General features: G+C 36.3%; 1 protein-coding gene across 1 annotated transcript in view; it reads left to right on the forward strand.

Moving 5' to 3' along the window:
• Window positions 1-22,150, forward strand: part of Adgrb3 (adhesion G protein-coupled receptor B3) — a 697,729-nt gene that overhangs the window by 629,672 nt on the left and 45,907 nt on the right. The window contains exons 19-22 of the mRNA XM_027392824.2: window positions 10,232-10,382; window positions 12,680-12,749; window positions 15,339-15,405; window positions 17,654-17,739. Coding sequence (XP_027248625.2) covers window positions 10,232-10,382; window positions 12,680-12,749; window positions 15,339-15,405; window positions 17,654-17,739 — 374 coding nt within the window. The remainder of the gene's footprint in view (window positions 1-10,231; window positions 10,383-12,679; window positions 12,750-15,338; window positions 15,406-17,653; window positions 17,740-22,150) is intronic.

The raw sequence follows: 22,150 nt of genomic DNA on the forward strand, positions 1-22,150 counted from the left end.
ACAAGCCTCATAAGGTACCAAACTTACAAATATAATGTTTATTAAAAGATAGCACACAGCTTGAGACATGTCTTTAATATCCCTTTAGAACAAAGGATATTCTGCAGTTGAATTCAACATTTCCCTACCATTGCACTGAACTTTGTATTTGATTTTGTTGATAGTGTAATAAAGGACATCAGAAATCTCATATGCATATATGTGTGTGTCTGTATGTATGTATATATGTATGTATGTATGTATGTATGTATGTATGTATGTATTTACGTATATCTGGGTTTCTCTGTCGTAGCTGCCCTGGCTGTCCTGGAACTCACTCTGTACACCAGGCTGCCCTAAAACTCACAGACCTCTGCCTGCTCTGCCTCCCAGATTCTAGGATTAAAGGCATAAACTACCACTGGGCAGTAGGTTTATTTATTTTGTGATACATTATGGAGGAAGTCAGAAGTCAAAGAGAGGAAAAGATGGATCTGTGCACTGGGATGGCTCATTAAAGAGAGAAAAATCAACAGTAGCACATGCCTTTAATCCCCTCACTCAGAAGGCAGAAGCAAGCAGATCTCTGTCAATTTAAGACTAGCCTGGTCTACATAACAAATTCCAGGCCAGACCAGGTTTTGAGCCAAATCTCAAAAACATAAAATAAATAAATATACAAGGGAAAAAAACCTCTCAAACAGGAGAATAACAAATCAATACTTCTCTGCTTGTGCAGAGAGGACTGGAATCTGTGGCTTTGTGCCACAAGTCCTTTATCCAATGGTAATGAGCTGGTGCAAACATGTTCACTGAGCTCACAATGCTTCCTGGCACATTCCCATCTCTTCTTCCCTTTCTATCTCTCTCTCCTTCCCTCTCCCTCCCTCTCCCCCGCCTCATCCTCATCACGAAGAATTTCCAATCTGTTCAGATGTATTCAAACCTCTGTTTTCTCACCTTTAGCTTTCACAATCTGACCCTACTTTGACCTGAAGAACAAAAGTGTAAGGCATCACATTGAGATTATCTCACCTTTCAACCATAAAGTATGCTAATACATCACCATCAGCACCCAGGCTTCATTACCTTTCACCTGGCCCAAGGCTTCCATTTCAGGGACTAATCCTTCTGCACTTCAGATTCTGTTTTCTGTGCCCTCAGATTATCACAGCACTTGCTGCCCTCAGATTATCACAGCCCTTGTTGCTGTTGCTCCTTCCTCCTGATTCACTTCACTTAATGTTTAAACACATTTAGTATTTCCCATTATAGAAAACCCAATGGCCACCTTTCTCTTTCCATTAATTATAAATTGTAAAAAGCTCTGACAACCAGAGCTTATAGTGACTTAAGTGCTTAGTGTGTGCCTGATATATTCTATAGCTATATTTCCATGAATTTGTTGAGAGCAGGATGCAGGGATCCCACCAAGGCATGCCCAGATTAGAAAGGGGCTGGAGAGATGGCTTGATGGTTAAGAGCTCTTCCCAAGGTCCAGAGTTCAATTCCCAGCAACTACCTGGTGACTCACAACCGTCAGTAATGAGATTTGGGTACCCTCTTCAGGCCTGTAGGCATACATGCAGGCAGAACACTGTATGCATAATAAATAAATAAATCTTAAAAAAACGTTTCCACTTCACTCCTACTGATGAAGATTGAACCATTGGGGGTGAGGTTGTCTTGGTGTGCGTCTTCCATTTCCATTGATCTTCCTTGAGAGACTGAGAGAGCCTCAGGTAAGGCTGTGGGAATGAAGAAACTGTGGATTTGATGTGTCACAATTAGATAATTGAATTGGAACTGATGATTGATTAAATGTGGAAACATTTCAAGGATGACATCTTATTAGTGATAATAGGGTTTTTTTTTCACTGCTGCCAATTACAGGAGAAGGAGCAGGTTTAAGAGGGAGAGCCAAGAGTTCATTTTTAGACACACTGAACTTGAAATACTTGGGTAGCTCAGATGTAGGTAAGTAGGAATAAGGAAGATAGTCACAAATGGAAGGAACCGACCTCAGATTGTTTCTTTGGAAAGAGTATCTCTTCATTAATTGCCACACTCAAGATTCCAGACAAAGCCGGATAGTGGCACATAGCATAATTCAATTGGTCAGCTGGTTAGCAACAGGGCTTTCCTCCCACGTGTTTTGAGAGTGCCAAAGCAGAGTCAGCTGTAGTCTGCTTTCTTTCCTGCACAATGCCAAGGATAAGATTACTATAATTTGGCTTTTTTTTGCATAGATTTCATTGTTCCAAAATTCTTCCCAATATTAGTCATTCGTTTATGCTTTCATAGCAGGTTCTGTAAGGAAGTCTGTCCATTTTCATGGCATTCTAAATGAAAGTGTGAAACCAAGGCAAATGTTTCATTCCTATTATTCCTTCTAGGGTACCTATTATTAATATTACTGAGATTCTGCCAACCTTTTGCAAGTTTGTGGTGCTAATTATAATAACTATCCTTAGCAGATATTTTCATTCCTATGGTACAGATAAATGGAGGCGACAGTGAGACACTGGATACTTAGTGGGAAATCAAACATTTGACATTATCTGTTACCAAGTCAGCCTGTGACTGAACTGCTGATTCTGAACCCTGGGTGCCCATTAGGATCACGTGGGAGCCTTAGGAATTCTGTTGCTTAAGCTGAACCCCACTCAGATGACAGCGTTCTGAAGCTACACAAGGGCACTAATGCACTTGTACATTTTTACAGATCCCGATGTTAAGAGTGTACAGAAAGGTCAAAAAAATGATATTTTTCTACTAAAGCATAGGGTCTTTCTCCCCGTAAAAGCATAGCTTATCCTATGTTCCCATAGGACCCTTGAGAAAACATGGATAAACAGTATAAATGTCTTCTTGACAGAAAAATATTCTTCTCTTTTACAAGTCATCCAAGAAGCATTTTCAGAGTTGAAGTATCCCAACAACTGTGCTGCCATTTTGTTTGCTGTGTACACCACAAGTTGAAAGCAACTTTAATGTTTAAAAAAATTTTTTTTTTACATTTATTTGGTGTATCCGAGTGAGGGTAGGAAACCACTAACAAATGATTTCCTCAACAGACACAGAATTCTGGGTAAATGACCCCTAGGTATATCTTAGAGTTTATAAGACAATTAGATTTTTAAATTATTAGTTAAGTTTTATTTAAACTGTGTGGCCTTACTTAGCAACTAGGCTTCATTTCATTTTGTCTTTAGTAAGAGTGATATTTTCACAACCCAGGAAATAGTAGGGTGTAATGTGGTACCTGATACATTTGATATACAAATGTATGGACTCCCCAAAGATGTATTTCAAAAAATTAGATTTTCCTTTTGTATGTAATAATCTTTTCAAGGTTTTCAAATTATGAGCATCTTTTCTTGACATCTATAGAGCAGGTTTTCAATCTCTGTTCACACCTATATGGCACCTGTTTTTTAATAGCACTTCCTTATTCTAATACGAAATTCAAGAGCTAGCAAATAAGGTATTAAAGGTGCTCATAATTAATACTGCTTTTACAAGTCATTCACCCAATTATTTAGTGTTATATTTAACTCTCTTTTCAATTTTATAGATTTCGAGTTTGTCTTCTGGCACAGGTCTTGATTATGTAGAAAATAATGTCCTTCAAATTTCACAATGAAAGTGCTGGGAGATATTATGATATTTCTCCCATATAGTTCTGGGCCCATTGCTTATTTGTGTTTTTTGTTTTGTTCTACTTTTGCTTTGTTATGTTTTTTTCGGGGGTGGGAGGTTTCAACAGGGTTTCTCTTTGGCTTCGGAGGCTATCCTGGAACTAGCTCTTGTAGAGCAGGCTGGTCTCGAACTCACAGAGATCCGCCTGCCTCTGCCTCCCAAGTGCACCACCATCACCCAGTTTTTTTGCTTTTTTTGTTTTAGACAAAGTTTCACAAGGTAGACTAGGCTAACTATGAATTCAAGAACCTATTGCCTTTGCACTTAACTCTTCAACTTGTGCTTAATGATGAACAAAGGTTCACAAGAAGGAGCTAGAGATCATCATATATCTTGCACTAATATCTCACATTACTGCAGAGGACTACAGGGCACAGGCTGAGTACTTGGGTCAAGGAGAAGTATTGTTAAATGCCTATAAATAATATTATTGCCAGTGTGTTACATGTTACAGCAATTATGGAATAAGATAATTAGATAACATGACATTAATATTAAAGTTTCAACCAACAAAATATTCATGAAAATGGTACCTTTATCTGTTTTATTTAATGATGACTTGGATGATAACCATTTCTACACTGATACAGGTTTGCCAGATGTAGTCATTGTATGTGACAAACATTTTGGAGTGACTTCAAAAGATATGATGTAGCAGAGAAAGCCAACATTAGCATAGTCAGAATTCTTTGTAGTAAAAAGAGCATATCACTCTTCACTTCAGACCTAGGTGTCTTTAATTATTTCATTTCTCAGAGCTCCCATCTCCTGTTTAAGATATTTCCATTTCATCCCTGCTAAAAAAAAAAAAATCAGTGTTGAAGATGGAATAGGTATCTGATAAGTTTGGTTTCCCCATCGTCCTTTAGGAGGTAGTCAAATATCTTCAGACATGTTTGTTTTACCAATGGGAAATTCATTGTTGACTAAGCTCCTAATGTGATGTAATTATTAGCAAACTCACATTCATTGGGTATATATTACCTTTGTTTAAAGCTGCTTTTATCCATTATCTTACTTGTCCTCACCGTTTTTAGATTGCAAGAGTTGCCATCTTTTGACTAACTTAAATCTTCATTTACTAGGAGCAACCCCCCTTTTTAAAAAACTGTCTTCAAACTCATTATGATGATTAGTAAGGACATCTCCTCATGCTGTTGAGTTTTCTGTATTCCAAGATAACAATGTTCGTGTCCCACATGTGTGACTCTCAAGATAGATGTCATTTAAGTTTTTGTTTAAAAAATCAATAAATTAATCGAAACTAGATACATAACTAAATAATCTGATTCATGTGCTAAACTTTTATACAATACAATATATCCTATAGGTAGAGTCTGCAAGCCAAATGTATAACATTGATTAATTTATTTTTTGAGTTTGAGTGGTAGGAATGGGGAAAACATAAGAGTGTGCATTTTTATTAGATTCTTGAGAACCTTGCCAAATAAAAAGAAATAAAAAATATATTTCACACTAAGAAACTCATCTCTGGGACTGTATAATATTTTTTCAAAGTAAAACTAAATAATAGTTAAGGTTCAAAAAACATTGGCAAAATAGATTCTTAACAAAACTAAATAAGAAATAAAAAAGCAAGCCTGACTTGTGCTCCCAGTACTCAGAATAAGAGAACTAGTTAAGTGAAATCCTGTTTAAAAAATAAATAAGAAAGAAAGCATGAGTAAGCAACATTAGAAATGAAATGGTTTAAGTTATTACTAAAATATTGAAATGCACAGGACATGGCAAACACAAACTTCTAAAACTAACTCAAGAACAAATAAACTACTTGTGAGACCTTTAATTAGGTGACTTACAGTATTCTAGAACTTTCAGGACACAGACACATTTAAAGACCATATTTTTTAAAATCATAGTTTTAAATAAGAATGTAGAAGCCCATGGTTTTAAAAATTCCATTTATTAGTGTTGGAAATCAGAATTTCTGTGGAAGCAGTATTGAAGAAGATTCCAGACATCAAGGATAGGAACCAGTCATAAGGAAACTGATGTGTAGTTGACCATAATTGGAAACAAAGAGGAATCAAAAGTAACAAGAAGGAACTTTGGTTGACTTAAAAGAGGTCTTTCAACACATTTATTTGTAGGCAAAGATGTTAAACAGGCATGCTAGCTGACGGAGCATGTAAAGGGAGAGTGTAATAGTATAATTACTATTAAAAATTCAGAATAGTGGTTATTCTTGGAAGAACAATAATGACTGACAAGCAGGCAATGTTCTACATTTTGACATGTTTGTAGTTATATGGATGAATTCATTTTTATTATGTCAGGCTTTATCTATGCTCAATAAGCATATATACTTATGTGTTAAACTTTACTACATTTCATGACACAGTAATTTAAAATTCACCCTCCCCCCCAAAAAAGAATACTTGATATATATATATATATATATTATATATATATATATATATATATATATATAATTTTCTACACGTATGTTGTTGGGTTTGTTGGTTGGTTGGTTGGTCTGTTTTGAGACAGGGTTTCTCTGTGTAACCCTGCCTGTCCTAGAGACCCACCTGCCTCTGTTTCCTGAGTAATGGGATTAAAGGTGTCCACTGTCACACCCAGTTTGTATGATGTCATTTAACTGTTACAGCCATTTTATGAGGTAGATTTTCTTATCCTCAGTTTTCAGCTGGGGAAAAGGAAGCCCAGAAATTTCCATAAAGGAAACAGGTAGTGTGTGCCTTCAGAGGCAAAACTCCTGCTTACCCTATTGCACTGTGTAATAGAAGGGGAAGAATTTGCTTTGGGTTAGAGAGAAGCTTCAGACTGGAGGAATGGGGAATGTGGAGATAGTTACAGGGATGCTCTATCCTTCCTTACATAGGATTTGAGACCACACCACAAAGACAAGAAAGAGCAGCATCGGGCCATGAGGAAGGTGGTGATTGTGAGGGCCCGGAGATCATAAGGGCCCCCTTATGATCCTGCACTGGTCTGCACTGACAACTGGACCCCAAGTCCTTACAATCTGCTCTCCTCCTGGCTGCCTCATTTTTTGTTTCATAGCTTGTGAACAGTCATTAGTGTTTCTGGGGCTGTGTCACTTGTAAGCATTTGTCATGGCTTGCTCCTTAGACCAGCATGAAAAGTCCCTACTCATCTCACTTAATAATTTCTTCCTGATATGACCACTGTCACATCTCAGTTCTGGATATTAGCATTTGCTTCCTATAGCTCTTTCTATCTCCTTATTCCTATCTTCTTGTGTCAGTGGGTTTGACACTTTCTTGCAGAACCATTACAAAAATAGATTTTTAAAATCGAGTATGAAAGGTTGTTTGGCTTTTTTGTTTGTTTGTTTGTTTTACTTTTTTATAGTGAGTTTAAAGCTATTGTGATTTATGATATTTTTGGAATCATTTTTCCTATTTAGCGTAATTCTGTCTGTTCCCATTTTCCTTATCTTTAATTGAACTTATTGATGTCTCTTAGTTTTGTTTTTCCTTTGCTAACTTACAAATATTATTCTTACTTTATAATAATTACCCTAATTTATCAGGGTTATCATAAATATTCAAATATTATCTGTCGTATGTCACTCAGTCTCTCTAATATGCTAATGGGGGAAACAGAGTCTTGGCAAGTTTTTATTTTCCTCTGTTCCCTTGTAGCCCTCATGTCTCTTCCCTTTTGGCCCTTGCTGGTATTAGTTTGAATTCTATATATAGGTAGTTGTATTTTTAAGATTATATGAAATATATTAAATAAAATTTTATTTAGACTCAGTATATTTTATTGCTTTTGTTTGCTATCTATCACTTATCCCATTCTCTCTTCTCAAAGTTCTTATTGGTGGTTTATATTGCCTAGCAATTCTTTCAGAGAGAACCTTAAAATAATAAACTTCAAAGTCCCTTTCAATTCTAAAAATACATTTCTGCCTGTCACTTGAATCATGGTTTGGCTAGGTGAAAATTTCTATCTTCAAAGTTCTCTTTCGTTAGAACAAGGACACTTTTTCACTGCCTTCTTGGATCCTGGGTGGCTTACAAGAAATTTAGTATCACTCTGATTCTTGTTCCTTTGTAAGTAATTATTCTTTAAATTTTGACCACTTTTAAATTTTATTCTTATTCTAGATATTAGCAAATTTCATGGCAATGCAGCAGGAATGTGTGATGTGTGTTCTCTCTCTCTCTCTCTCTCTCTCTCTCTCTCTCTCTCTCTCTCTCTCTGTGTGTGTGTGTGTGTGTGTGTGTGTGTTTGTGTGTGTGTGTGTGTTTCCTGTTTAATCTGTCCTGTAGCCAAGATTGCATTCAGTTCTGAAGAATTCCTCCATGTTTCCTTAAATGTTGTCTTTCTTTCAATTTCTTTATTGCTTCCTTCAAGAAGTACTGTTGAACCGATTTTAGAGCTCCCATGGCATTTACGTATTGTCACTCTTTTTCTTCTTTCTGTGTTGCCCTTTTCCAAATACCGAGCACTGGGCTAAGATGCCTACCTTCAATCTGCTTTCATCTACTTTTGTTTTTTGTTTTATTCTAGGATTGCTTATAGCTTCTGATTCATTAGAAGTAATGTGTTTACATCAGTTGCCTTTAGAAATTATTTTCCATTCTTCCTAAGAATTGGGGTAAAGGCTACACATCAAGAAAATGAGCTGTATAAAGAGTTCAGTTTACTAAATTAAATTATGCTTTTGGCTTTTGTAATGTCATAGCACTCGTCAGCTGTGACAGTTCAAGATCAGGGCCGAGTTTGGCCAGGCAAGTAAAAAAATTGATGATGAACTTGAGGGGCTAGTGAGTCTTAAATGTGTAATTGTGATGTATGAAGACCTGACTTAAGAGTTAAGAGCACAATGAGAGAGAATGCCAAGAAAGGGCTTTGTGGCCCCAACCCATTGTGGTGCATCAGGTGATCACAATGATTGAAAGAGTGTCAACATTTGAACCTGAAAGAGATAATCAAGTCTGAGGACTGTCAGTGGGAAATGTCCTAGTACTGAGGGACCTAGGGAATATTTGATCTGTAGGGGTTGCCCATGTAAAGTGAGAAGAGAGGAAAGAATCCAAATCCTTGCACGTCAGAATAATGATGCCAGTGGAAACTGATAACGCTTATAACAGTAATTGCAGTCACTTGAAAATTGCTCTTTATCAAAGTTGTCATTTAGAAGTTATGCTATTGCAACTTGGCAAATATAACGTGAACAACCACCAATGTGTATTTTGTACAATTCATAAAAATCTCTGGAATAAACGGCTTGCCCAAGAAGTGTTTTCCTGCCCAGTGATTACAGGCCCACTTGTGTTGACTCTTAAACAAGGGCACTATAGTTTGCCCTTGATATGATCAGGACTCCATGGAACCAGTTATCAATTAGGCCTTTCAAGACATCAGATCTCCTCCCTGAGACGGAAATATGGGTCAAATTGTCATCCTCCCATCATTACTGGAGCCCTGCATTTCCTGACTCTGGTTTTATTCACCAATGATTATGAAGGAGGGGTCCAGCTCTAACGCCTTCAAGCCTGCTGATGTCTAATTAGCATCTCAACATCTTTGTTTGTCTATTTTCAATTTCTGGAAAGGCTGACTGATGAAGGAAGAAATTGATTTTGCTGCTGGTTGTGGTTTGTGAGGAGTTGTATTACAAGATGTACACAAAGAAGTCATACCAATAGGGAAATAAGTAGCAGCCTTTACTAAAATGAAGCTGCTGGTCATTTGCAGACAAAGCACAGCTAATGGCCCACACATTTAGGATGATTAAATTGCATGGAGAAAAATATCTATGAAATCATAGTTGTGTACTGCCAGTGACTCAATTAGCTTTTCAAAATGACTCGATTAAGACAGGCAGGACAATGTAGTAGCATCACGTGCAGCTATTAAATACTTCAAAATGCACCTTACCTTTGCTCTAGAGTATAGTATTTTACTGTTATAACTTGGGTATCACACACATATAAAAGCAAAGTTGGTTTTTCTTTCTTTTGAAAAAGCTGTTGAGCTTGCCAGTATAATCTTCACATCAACACAGATAAAACACAAACAAAAAAGAATCCTTGGTTAAGGGAGATAAAGAATGTAGCCAAAACAATTATACATTGTGTCTGCAACTTAAACTAAAAAAAGGACAATTTCCATAATTTTATTTTTTTTAAAAAATCAACTAAAGCAGTGATTTTAATTTTCCTTGAGTTTAAATGCATAGTGTGGGTTCTCCTCATTAAAGAAACTAAAAAACGAAAATTGGAATTAGGGCATGTATTTTTTGTGTTGCATATATTGTATAAAGCATAGAGACTAGGGATGATAAGGTTTCTAATCCCAAAGTTTCTCTGACACTAAGAACTTTTATGGGAAGTAAAAGTCTGTCAGAAGTTAACCTCTCCAAGTGGAAAGTAGTAACAGATCCCTGTAATCATAAACTCAGGAGGTTGAGGCAGGAGAATTGCAAGCTAAAGGCTGTGTGGATTACATAGTAGGATCTCCTCTTATCTGAGAACAAAGGACGGATAGGTCCCTGCCCAGGTTGAGCATGTGCTTCCTTCTGTCTCCACAGAGCATCTGTACGACCACCACTGCATTCTTGCATTTTTTCTTCCTGGCCTCATTCTGTTGGGTTTTGACAGAAGCGTGGCAGTCATACATGGCTGTAACTGGAAAAATCAGGACACGGCTCATAAGGAAACGCTTTCTGTGCCTTGGATGGGGTAAATATATTAACATATTTTTCATGCTTTGCTGATATGACACTGAGAATAACATCATAAAATAGTAAAAAGTGACTGTACCCAGGTTACGTAGGTGTCTAACTTGAAACATGAAGTGGAAATACATGAGAGAAGCCATTTTTGTAAACATTCATGGGGTCATTTGGAACTTTATAAGTGAATAATCACCAAAGGTTTTAGCTAATAAATTAACACGTAATGTACCTACGTGGTGTAGCCTGAGACCAGAGCTGAAGTTAGGAAGACAATGTGTTCCTTGATGCATTTTTCTGAAAATGTGAAATGCTTTGAATTGTTTGGGCACCCAAATCATGGTGTTCACAGGACGTATAGCAAACCCTAGGAAACCTCTAAGTGTTCTATTCCAAAAGATTCTCCAGACTGTTAAAAAATGAAGCCCAGGAGAGGAGGAGGAGACCATCAGCGAGGCAAGGAAGCTTCACATGTAGTTAAGGAGTTCCTCAAAAGTAGAAATGTACAATTGCTGCCAAACTAGGAAATTAATTCATTGCCCATCATGCTTAGGGATCATTTCCAATTGCTGCATGGCTGAGACACCTCAACAATTGGTGATTTCATGGGACCAGTTTCAATGAAAGCATAGTTAATTATTTTAAAGATAGTTTCAGAAAAACCATAGGATTTTTCATGTTTTAAAATACCCATACTAAAAAATCTGTACATAAGTACACACATAGATGCACATGTACACATGTATACATGCATGCACATTTGCACACACATGCACACATACTACTGCTACTCTATCAGATGATGAGAACAGGATGTTAAAAGGAACTTGGCAATTATGGACTAGTGAACTTACTGCAAGACCAGAATAATTCATCCTGAAACACAGGATCAAATCCATCTAAAGATTATCTGCCAGCATTCAGCAGGGGTGTAGCCATATTTAGTTGATGTATTGGGACTCTTTGTAGAAGCAAATGGAAAGCTGAAGAATACTTTCTACTTAGAGTATTATAAGATTTTTTGTCTAGATTCCATGACAAAGATTTTCTAAAGTGATGGCACTATTGAACCAAGGAACATTTTTGTTGTGAATTAGGACCATAGATCGAAGGAAGAGAGTGCAAGTACAGGAAGCTATTTCTTCAAGAATGATTTCCTCGCCAGTAACCAATAGCTACCTTATTTAATATTGCTACTAAAGATCTTGAAGAAAGGGTTTGCAGTTCATCTTCAAAGTTATTGGTAATATCAACATTCTGAGAGGTGAAGAGTTATATACACTATCAGAGGAGAGAAGCACACCACAATCAATTTAGAAAACAAAGGAGGTCCAATTTATATGAAATAAAGACCACTGATTCCTTAGGTATTATTTCGGGTATACATTTGTTTGTTTCTAATGAACTCTATGCATTAAATCAAAATATCCAGTCAAAAGATAGCATGCAGGATGAGGGTTGGGAGAGGGAGGAGACAAAGAGTTGCATACACATAATTTTGTATTATGAATGTATAGCTCTCAGTATTCATTTAAAGCGTGGTGACTTCCCTTGGCATGCCTCCACAGTGCTTGTCTTTAAAGCTGGTGAGTGTATGTACTGAGTAGAGTAGACTCCCAGGGGAAAGAAAATAGCAAGAAAATAGCACAACAAAAGGATGATTAACTGAGGGTTTCATTTTAGTTGAAAAAGCAAACGTTCTCTTTGGAGATGCTGCATGCCCAAGTATGTTTATACATGCCGTAAATGAAGCCTTAAGGTCAGAATTGGTTTAGATTTTCAGGTAATTGAGTTCTCTAGTCTTACATCCTTACTATTATAAGTAAATTGAAAAGGAAGTGTTAAGTGAAAAAATTATTTTGGCAGTTTTATTATAGTTTGAACTTGATATGGATCAATATGGGGCCAGCTGAATATTCCACTCTTATAACAGGCCACCACACCAGGGTGTCCAGTTTTCTGCCTTTCTGGTTTTGTAACTATCAATTTCCTTTATAACAGTGCAAACCCCCAGGGGAAAAAAATAACTTAAAGATATACTAAATCTGTGTTATTACTTCTCTTTAAAACCATGTCAAATGCAGTGGTAACCTAGCAACACCAGGGCAGTATACTAAGTTAAAAATCTACCTGCCTCTTGTAGTTTTGCACTTGAAAGTTTGGGATATAAACATCCCTTGTAAGGTGACCCTTCCAACGGTAGTTGCTGTGATCTGAAGATCTGGAGTTTGTCCAGGCTTGTCCTGGGCAAGTATCCACAATGGCTGTAGCTGAATATGAAGTGTCACCTTGCTTTTCTTGCAGGACTGCCAGCTTTAGTAGTAGCCACGTCTGTAGGCTTCACCAGGACGAAAGGATATGGCACAGATCACTAGTAAGTCCATCTATAATGCTAACCATGTTGATAAATAAGGAAGTTACCAAACAGGTTTTATTTGCCTTGCCTCCTGATGCCATTCACTTGTCACTGGGTCATTAACCAAGCCATATAAGGTGGCTTATATGCACAAAAGTAAAGAAATGCAGCTATTCAGAATTCTCATTCCTGTTTCCAGTGCTTCCTAAAACCAGTATGTTTTCCTTTAAAGTTATATCAGTTATACATGTCAAAACTTAAATATGCTCTGCTAGAACCGGTAAAATCTCGATGTTATTCTTCTGTTATGTTTTAGGATGTGACTCTTACCTCATCTTCAAATATCATTGATGTCTCTCTATGTATTACCATTAGCCATTATTATTTCCAGTTTTGTTGCTGTTTTATGTTGATACACTGCAATTGATTGGTCAGGAGCCAGATTTCATATTAGAAGATGCCTAGGCTATGGAAAAAATTAGAAAGGGGTATGATGGTCCATCTTATGTTTGTGATGCTCACAAAATACATGAAACAATTTGTAGTAAAGATTAACTTTAATATTTATAATTTGAAGCCGGGCGTTGGTGGCGCATGCCTTTAATCCCAGCACTCAGGAGAGTTCGAGGCCAGCCTGGTCTCCAGAGCGAGTGCCAGGGTAGGCTCCAAAGCTATACAGAGAAACCCTGTCTCGAAAAAAAACAAAAAAAAAATATTTATAATTTGAAGCAATATACTTTCATAGTTTACTACACCTGTTTTCATTTTGAGGATGTAATTTAGAAATGGAGAGTGCACACACTATTTAATAAATAAAAGTTACAACATGACATTCTGTAATTTTTTTCCAGGTTTAAGTTAGGAATTACTGAGAATTAGGCCACATGTTGTGCTCACCAAATTAAAAGTATACAAAAGGACATCACTTCACCTGGCTATCCCAAAGACTCCTTCTTAGAACTGGGAAAACTACTTTTGGAGTTCTTGATTTTTTTTTTTAATGCAATCAATATCACTGAAAGAAAATGCTAAGTGTTTATTTAAGGACTGCTATTTACTATAGCAAATTGCTTTAAGTTATTACTTCTTCCATTAAAGTAGCTATTTTGGTGTAAATTAAGGATTTATTAAACACCTTACTAGTATTTATGGTTCCCACTTTCTAAAGTTCAAAGGCATGCCAAGCCATGTGTTATCTTTAAACAAATGCACATATGTTTGTAAAAGTCTATACTAATGTTTCAATGTTTCTGTATGCGTATATAACTACTAGATTGATTTTTTTTTTTTTGAGACAGGGTTTCTCTGTGGCTTTGGAGGCTGTCCTGGAACTAGCTCTTGTAGACCAGGCTGGTCTCGAACTCACAGAGATCCGCCTGCCTCTGCCTCCCGAGTGCTGGGATTAAAGGCATGTGCCACCAACACCCGGCTAGATTGAAATTTTAATTAAGGCATAACTTAGAGAGTCACACCAATGCTCTTAAATATAGCATTTTCTGTGAGTTTTAGCAAATGCATACATTATGGAACCATGCCCTCAATAACTATAGAGCATATCATTGTTAGGAGAGACATAGCACATTCACTGTTACATATTGTAAATTTTGAAGGCAGCTCACTGGCTACAGGAATTAATATGGTGAAAGAGACAAATATCACATAAAGCGTTGCATAAAGCAATGGCGTGGCTGTACTCCAGCAGTGAGATACAGGCCCTTACACTTTCCTCATTGCTCTCCTGGACTGTGGGCATCTGGATTCTTCATCTACACACACCCAGGGCTGGGCCCTCTGGCCTCTTCATTTCCTTTTGATTGAGAGAATGAAATGTTTTACCCGAAAGAATTCCATAGCTCCATCCATACAAACTTACATCCCTTAGTGAATCTAGTCTACCGAACAAACACAGCTGCACTCATTCTAATTCACAATCCTATACCAGTGAATGTTCTTGGTAGTCTGGGAACCAGTAAAATTAAAGGGAAAAAGAACATGCAAATATGAGTTATCCATTTCCTGCACTGGTGTCTTTTAAGTTACTTTCCTCAGTATCTCAATGGACTCAAGGAAGACTTTTTTTTTTTTTTGGTTTTTCGAAACAGGGTATCTCTTGTGTAGCTTTGGAGATCCTGGTACTTGCTCTGTAGACCAGGCTGGCCTCGAACTCACAGAGATTCACCTACCTCTGCCTCCTGATTGCTGGGATTAAAGGCATGTGACACCAACACCTGGCTCAAGGAAGACTTTCTAAACACACTGTTATTCTTTTAAAGTGAATCTGAAAGCATCAGCCAGGGAGACAAAGCAGAATTTGTTGTGATAATCTCTTTGCAATGAAAACAAAGATAGAAATTACAATATACAATGAAATTGCCTAAAATATTTCAACTGCCTCAAGATAAAACCCAGTAGTGAGGGATATGTCTGTTTCTTCGTCATGAAATGCTCTAATTCTAGTTTTTCTACAGCTTCTAAGGCTAAAGTTACAAATCTTTGAAATGTGCCAACACTGCAAGGTCAAATTCTAGCCAATGCTCTTTGCATCACAATTTGGTGGCCTGATGCTTATCACTGATTTTTGTTAGTTTTATCTAATCCTATTTTTAGCTGCTGGCTGTCACTTGAAGGAGGACTGCTCTACGCTTTCGTTGGACCTGCAGCCGCTGTTGTACTGGTAAACTCTGAAATTCACTTACTTGATTGCTTAGCGAAAAAGAAAGATTACAGTTAGTCCCTTAGAGTGGCAATTTTGATAAAGTGTTTGGTGGGTAGAAAGTGTAAAATCCAACTACTTATTGCTTTCGTTTCTAATATCAATTGTTCTCTATCTTATATTATTCTAAGATGTTCATACTTAAGCACTAAAAATGATTAAACTTGGAAGAGTGGAATTCCTTACTGTGATTTCAGATATGTGAAGAAACTCAAGTGAGTTTCAATAAATTCCTCCTCTTCAATATATTAAATTCCATCCTTTATTATTATTGAAGCTCTATATTATCTTGTGTAATATATTTACGCATGAATGGGGAAATTTATCCAAAACTGATACTCCCAAATGTCTTTACCTATCTATCATTTATCCACCTGTATACATATATGCATGCATGTGTGCATACATGTTACTTTCACAAAGTCAAGGATACATGTTAGAATGGATATGTTAATGTTCTGGTCAGTCCTGTGTATTGTGGTATGTTCAATAACATCCCTCCCTCTGCCCACCACACCTCCAGACATGTTTGATGTTCCCTGTGGGTCAATAATATTCCAAGATAAAAACCACCAGTAGATGTTAGGTACAAAGACTTTAGTAATTTTCTTTTTAGAATAGCAAAATATTTCCCTAATTGTAAATATTATAACATGCAAAATTTTCTACCATCTTTCCATTGTCTCTCTCTCCCTCCCTCCCTACCGCTCTCTCCCAATTTCTCTCTTATATTCACTCATCATTCGGGAGAAAATTAAGGAGGAAAGAAATGATATATTAAATACAGAAATTCATATCACTGTTCAATTAGACTATCAGCTGGATAATTACCCTTCTGTTCTTTGAATGGTTCATTCAATAACTTGGAAGCTGGAAACGTCTTTCTTAATAATTCTATTTGAGGCTTTTTCCTTTAAAGATTGTTCATTCTTTTAAACTGTAACAGAGAACAATAACTGCCCATTATTCACAAGAAAGAAAGAAAACGAAGCCACAACACTGAAGATATCAGTGTTACAAAGTGCATAGGAAAATCGAAACTATTGGGAACTCTTTTGTCTGTTGCACTGGATTTTTATTAAACCAATAGAGTTATTTCCCTAGGCTGCTAGGTTAACATACATATAACCCTATGATGAAGAAATAACTAGTATGTACATAATTGAAACACCATTACAACACTTTCTACTGGTCATAAATTCCCTCATGTTTAGGTTGTGAATTAGTAGAATCCGTAGAACTTATGTTTTCTCTCAGTCAGTTCAAATAAAAAGGAAGTGGTATATTGCCCAGACACTAAGAATGACGTGCTTAACATACATACCAGCAGGTGGACAGATTTCAGCCTTCTACTAGCAGAGGAGGAACAGTTGAATGAGAGTCTGTAGACCACTGATAATAGAGGGCAAAGAGCTAAGTAAGGTGAAAAGCAGACTCTTCTTTGATTCACACTGGGATTGGGAATCATCGTCATCACCTTCTCCCAATGTGCCTTACAATTTTACTTGAAAGAACATTTTCTTGCTGACTTCACTCCGTTTGTATGATGCAAAAGGTCATGGAAGTGAGAGTAAGGAAGTCTTGGAAAGAAGTTGTAAGAAGTGCTCAAGAGAGTGTTCTTTAAGAATTAATGCAAGTGTCCAAACCCTGAAGGAATCGAGATTGAATAGGCTTTCCCTTCCTAGAAAATGCCATACATCAGAAAGACCCAGCCCTGGGAGAGAGCAGCTGCACAGCTGCTTTGAGTATTTAGCCATTCTGTCTTCCCTGCTGGGGGCAGTGGCAAACCCTTAGTACCTTTGTCTTCCTGGCTCGGCCCAGCCCCTTACTGGGAGATTTAAAATGCTTTGGCTTTTAAGCATAGAATAAAACTCATTTACCCCATTGTTTTATTCAAAGTTTCCTTAGAAAGAATATTACAAGGTTGATGTGTGGGGGGGGAAGGGAAGTCCCTTTTAAAATTTAGACAACTGAAGGTTAATTTTGCCATGTTAAACTGCAAAGCATGGAAATTAAATGTGTTTGGTGGACTTTAAATATTAGCAGCGGGCACCGCTGTTCACCTGCTAGTTACTACTCTAGGAAGTCATTCACATCACTCTACAGAATCATGCCCTCCATGGGGGGGGTTAAGACTTGTTTGCTGGAGAAACAGGGACCTGATCTCCTTCAGTATCATTGAAAGGTCAACTTTGTTTCTATTTGACAGGTCAACATGGTGATTGGCATTTTGGTATTTAATAAGCTTGTTTCCAGAGATGGAATCCTAGATAAAAAGCTCAAACACAGAGCCGGGTAAGCTGCCATTGGTGGATTTGATGGTTCTTTACAAGTCAATCCTATAGTTCAGGTCCGGGTTGTCGCTTTTGTGGGCTGTGCCCTGAGCGCTTGATGTACTAGTGTGTCTGGTAGAGTCTGTCATTTAAGGTTTCTCTGATATAATATGATATTAAATAGAAGTAATAAACCAGACCATTAAGAAGATATGGGTGTGCACATTGCTTGTACATCTATTAAGATCAAACACTTAAGTCCAGACTCAAAATAGTTATCCTGAGGTAAGGGATTTCAAAACCCAAAAACTTCAGCTCACAATTGGGACAGGTAAAACTAAACTGAGGGAAACAGTAGTTTGTTTGTTTCTTTGTTTGTTTGTTTTTTTCCTCTCTAGCTAATTGTGTAGACCAGAAAGGAAAAAAATAATGACAAAAACTTCACTTAAAATAGAAACTTATCAATCATTATTCTTGTCATATAATTTTTACATTCAAAATATAATTTGCTAGAACAGTTATTGGCAATTTTCATTTGCATGCTTTAGTCATTCACAAAATCTATAAAAGCAGCTACCCCATTTTTACTGCTATTATAATATTAACCAGCACTTCCTATGTAGATTTATAGATGCATTTTAGGTTATAGAAATACCACATTGTAAGTATTTATAGAAATTTGAGTGATATATTAATGCCCTTGATTTCCTCATGGGTCTTTTCTTGCCACAAAGGTTACAGCTCTCTTCTTTCTGGGAAAAAAATGTACTTTCATTCAAAACATATTCCTATAACTGTTCTTTTTAGAAATATTTTATGATATTTTTAATGGTTATGATATGTGATCACTTACTGGTGATGAATTAAAGATCTTTCTGTTTTTATTATTTATGTGATAATTATAAAGTAAGATAACTCAGGTAGTTATTTTCCCTAGTAAAAGACCAAACTTAAAAGCTTTCAATAAAAAAAAATCAATGTTATTCACATAAAATCCTACACCGACAATAATATAATAAAGCATGTCCATCCTGACACAGGGGCACTTTTTAAATTGCATATTGTTTTTTCATTACAGATTATTTTCTAAACTTTCCTGAACTCACTGCCAACACTGAGTTTTCTATTTCATTTGACATGAGCTTTTCACAGAATCACCCTTGCTAGCTTGCCATATGTGGCTGGAATAGAGTAGCCATTTCTTATGTTGATCAGACTAAGTACTGCATAGAGAAAGTCGACTCTGATACTAGTGGCATCAACATTTTCTAAAGGAGGTATTCAAAGTCAAAGCTCTGCAGTGCACTAGCTAGCTGTACACATGTCTTCAGTCATGTTGCTTCATCTTTCCTAAGTCCTGTTTCTTCATCCACTAAATGGGAAAATTGATTTCACCTCATTAAATACATGCAATAATGTGCACAGCGTTTTCAAAAGGACATTGGAAAATGGCAAGCCTTACTCAACAAACAGTGGATCTTATGATGAATGAAATAATATGGTCAACAGAGACACTGAGGTCAGAAAGGGAGATGAGCTCGTTAAAATACAATTCCTCAAACTCGTTCATGGCCAGTGCCTCTTTTCACACGTCATTTTTTTGTGCATCATGTCAACTTTGATTCACATTGCTCTAGACTTAAATACCATTGCTGAAGTATGAATTTTATATGCATATTGGCAATGATAATTATAATGGAAAAGTCTCTAATTCTAAAAGCATTCTTAGAAGCCACATGGATTTCATTGGCAAATCCGATTCAGTGTCTTCCTGTTCATATGGGGACTTCCACAGAGAGGCTAACGTCTTTCTACATGTAGAATTCTGATCACTGTCCCCAGCACAGGAGAGCTAACGAGGTAACGACCAAGTTTAAACATTTGTCGAATAGAAATTCTAAGGTAAACTAAGTATATATGGATTCAGATTTGTTCTCTAATCTTAAGTGTGAGTAAAGGAAACTCAAAAAAAAATACTATGCATGTGTGAAGTTATTTTTAGTCCTCAGAGAAGCAGAGAAGATAGTAATAAAGACTTCAAAGAGGAGCTTAATCAGATGCACTGAGAAAACATTGAGTGTGGTTGATGCGGACTGGCTTAATGATTAATTTCACTAATTGTAAAGTTGACTATTTCAGGTTGGTTGAACATATACATACAAATATATCTATGTATACATATATAGATGAGCATATTTTATGAAACTGGATTATATTATTTAAAGTAGAATACAGGGCAGAGTTATTTATTCTTCTGGTTTTTTTCTATTTCTGCATTTGTTCCTTTTTTATACTTTATAATCACTTATTAGAACTATCCAAGCATATCTTTTGTCCTCAATAAATATTTATAAAGGAATGAATGAATAAATGTTTAATAAATAACAAAAAGCTTGAAAAGCTGTGTAACGTCTAAACTATATTAAAAGTTTTCTAATACATAAAACATGTTTACCAAGGATAAGTTATTGAAAATAACACTATATCTTATATAAGATGATAAGTGGAAATAACTAAGAACAATATAAATTATAATGTATCTTTTTGGAATATCTTAAAACAAAAATTATATTTTCTCAGGTTTTGTTTTTTTGCCATGCAGTTTTCTTGCATACTAAACAGCTCTGTCATAGCTACATGAAATCAAGAAAATTAGCTTAGCACACCCTTTATTCCATGAACTCTCTTCAGGTAGAGGAGAAGATACTTTCTTTCCAGGGAATCTGCTAGATATTAACAATAAAATCATCAACTAATTTTCCCTGAAAATAACAGAAAGAGTTGAGAAGGGAACAAAGGCAGTGGACTCCAAATCTTGAAGTAATAGCAGAGCAGCCAGAATAACATGGGAAGAGTGAGGCAGCAGCCCCCATCCTGTGCCATGATGGTGACATCATTATTCAGGCCATGTGGGCAAGTCAACTTTGTGTGTCATACTTTTCCTGATAATAAAAACTTTTATATTTTAGGAATTAAATTTAGATTCTAGTATATGTTTTCCACATTTCATTAGTTTATGTACAGATCACATAAACTCTGGGGAAAAAAAAAACAAAACATTTTTCTGGGTGTTTCACTCTTCTCCATTTCCATCCATGGTAGGCCACAGCTGCCCAACTGTTTTACTGTCAGGAAAGTATGTGTAGGCCTTTTAGCCCACTACAGATCACAAATGAAGACAAATAAGTACTTTGAACCCTGCTTTAAATTTATCAGAAAATTCCATAGTTAAATCAGGTTTTCAGGATTAAGACACTTGTATCTTGGGTGCTTACATTATTATTAATTATTACTATTATTATGATGATGATGATGATGACGATGATGATGTAATCTTTGATTGTTCCACCTTGCCTCAGAGCCTAAGGGGAAGGTACCTGTAAATTAAGAAATAACTAATATCAAATGACCTATCTTCTGTGATAAAAGAAACAGTAAATGATGAGCACATGCCTTTTTATCAATAATGTTTTTAAGCTTAGCAAGAAAGATGCTCGGGTGTGTGTTTAGGGCAGTTGTGCTCATTCCTGCTTGTTTGTCACAATCATCTATGAGGCTTCAAAGGTCATGTGTCTGGGTCCCCTGAATTAGAGTGTTTGGAGATGAGATAAGATAGATTTATGCAGCCATGAGAAATCTGAACCAGGTACTACTCTGGGAACAAGACTTGACAAGCTCATAGGAGTATCCACAGAGTCAACTACACACCAGACTACAAGTTTGTGTACATGTGTGGTTGTGACAAAGACCCTGCTTAGTTGGATCACTAAAGTGAGTGATTTATAACGTAAATTTTAGTGATTTATAAGTGCAAGCCCTTGTTTTATTTCCTCATGAGATTTGCTCATCAATCTCTGATAGATTTCAGGTTTTATTACCCCATCTAAATACTATTTACAAGTCAGTGTAGTCACTTAAAAGAGATCAAGCATTCTCTCCTCCACCTCTTATTATATATAATAACACAGCTCCACTATAATGTTAATTTGAAAACTTACAGGGTAAACACATACTAGATATGAACACCACATGGGAATAGAGTACAGACATATACCACAAGAAAATTTTGAATTTTGATTCAAGTTGTTTCTTTTTGGCTCTCCTAGGTGGTTTATATACTAATTAATAGACACATAATGTTTCAGGGAGCAATTTTTCAAGGGAAATGCATGCAAAATTTTTCTGTGTAGCCTTATTTGCCTCCATAAGTAATAGATAGTATATACATAACTTGAATCTGAATTCACCTATCTTGGACCAACACAGATCACTAAATGTTGTATGTTTGAATCTCTTGCTTTGAACTTAATTACTGTGATAAATATGTTCTATGCAGAAAACAGGTGCTCTTATATTATTATATAGTATCTCATTCTGTCAGCCCCTGTATTCAGATCATCCTATAATTTGAACAAATATCGATGCTATAAAAA

Source organism: Cricetulus griseus (genome assembly GCF_003668045.3).
Source record: "Cricetulus griseus strain 17A/GY chromosome 1 unlocalized genomic scaffold, alternate assembly CriGri-PICRH-1.0 chr1_1, whole genome shotgun sequence".
Lineage (NCBI taxonomy): Eukaryota > Metazoa > Chordata > Mammalia > Rodentia > Cricetidae > Cricetulus > Cricetulus griseus.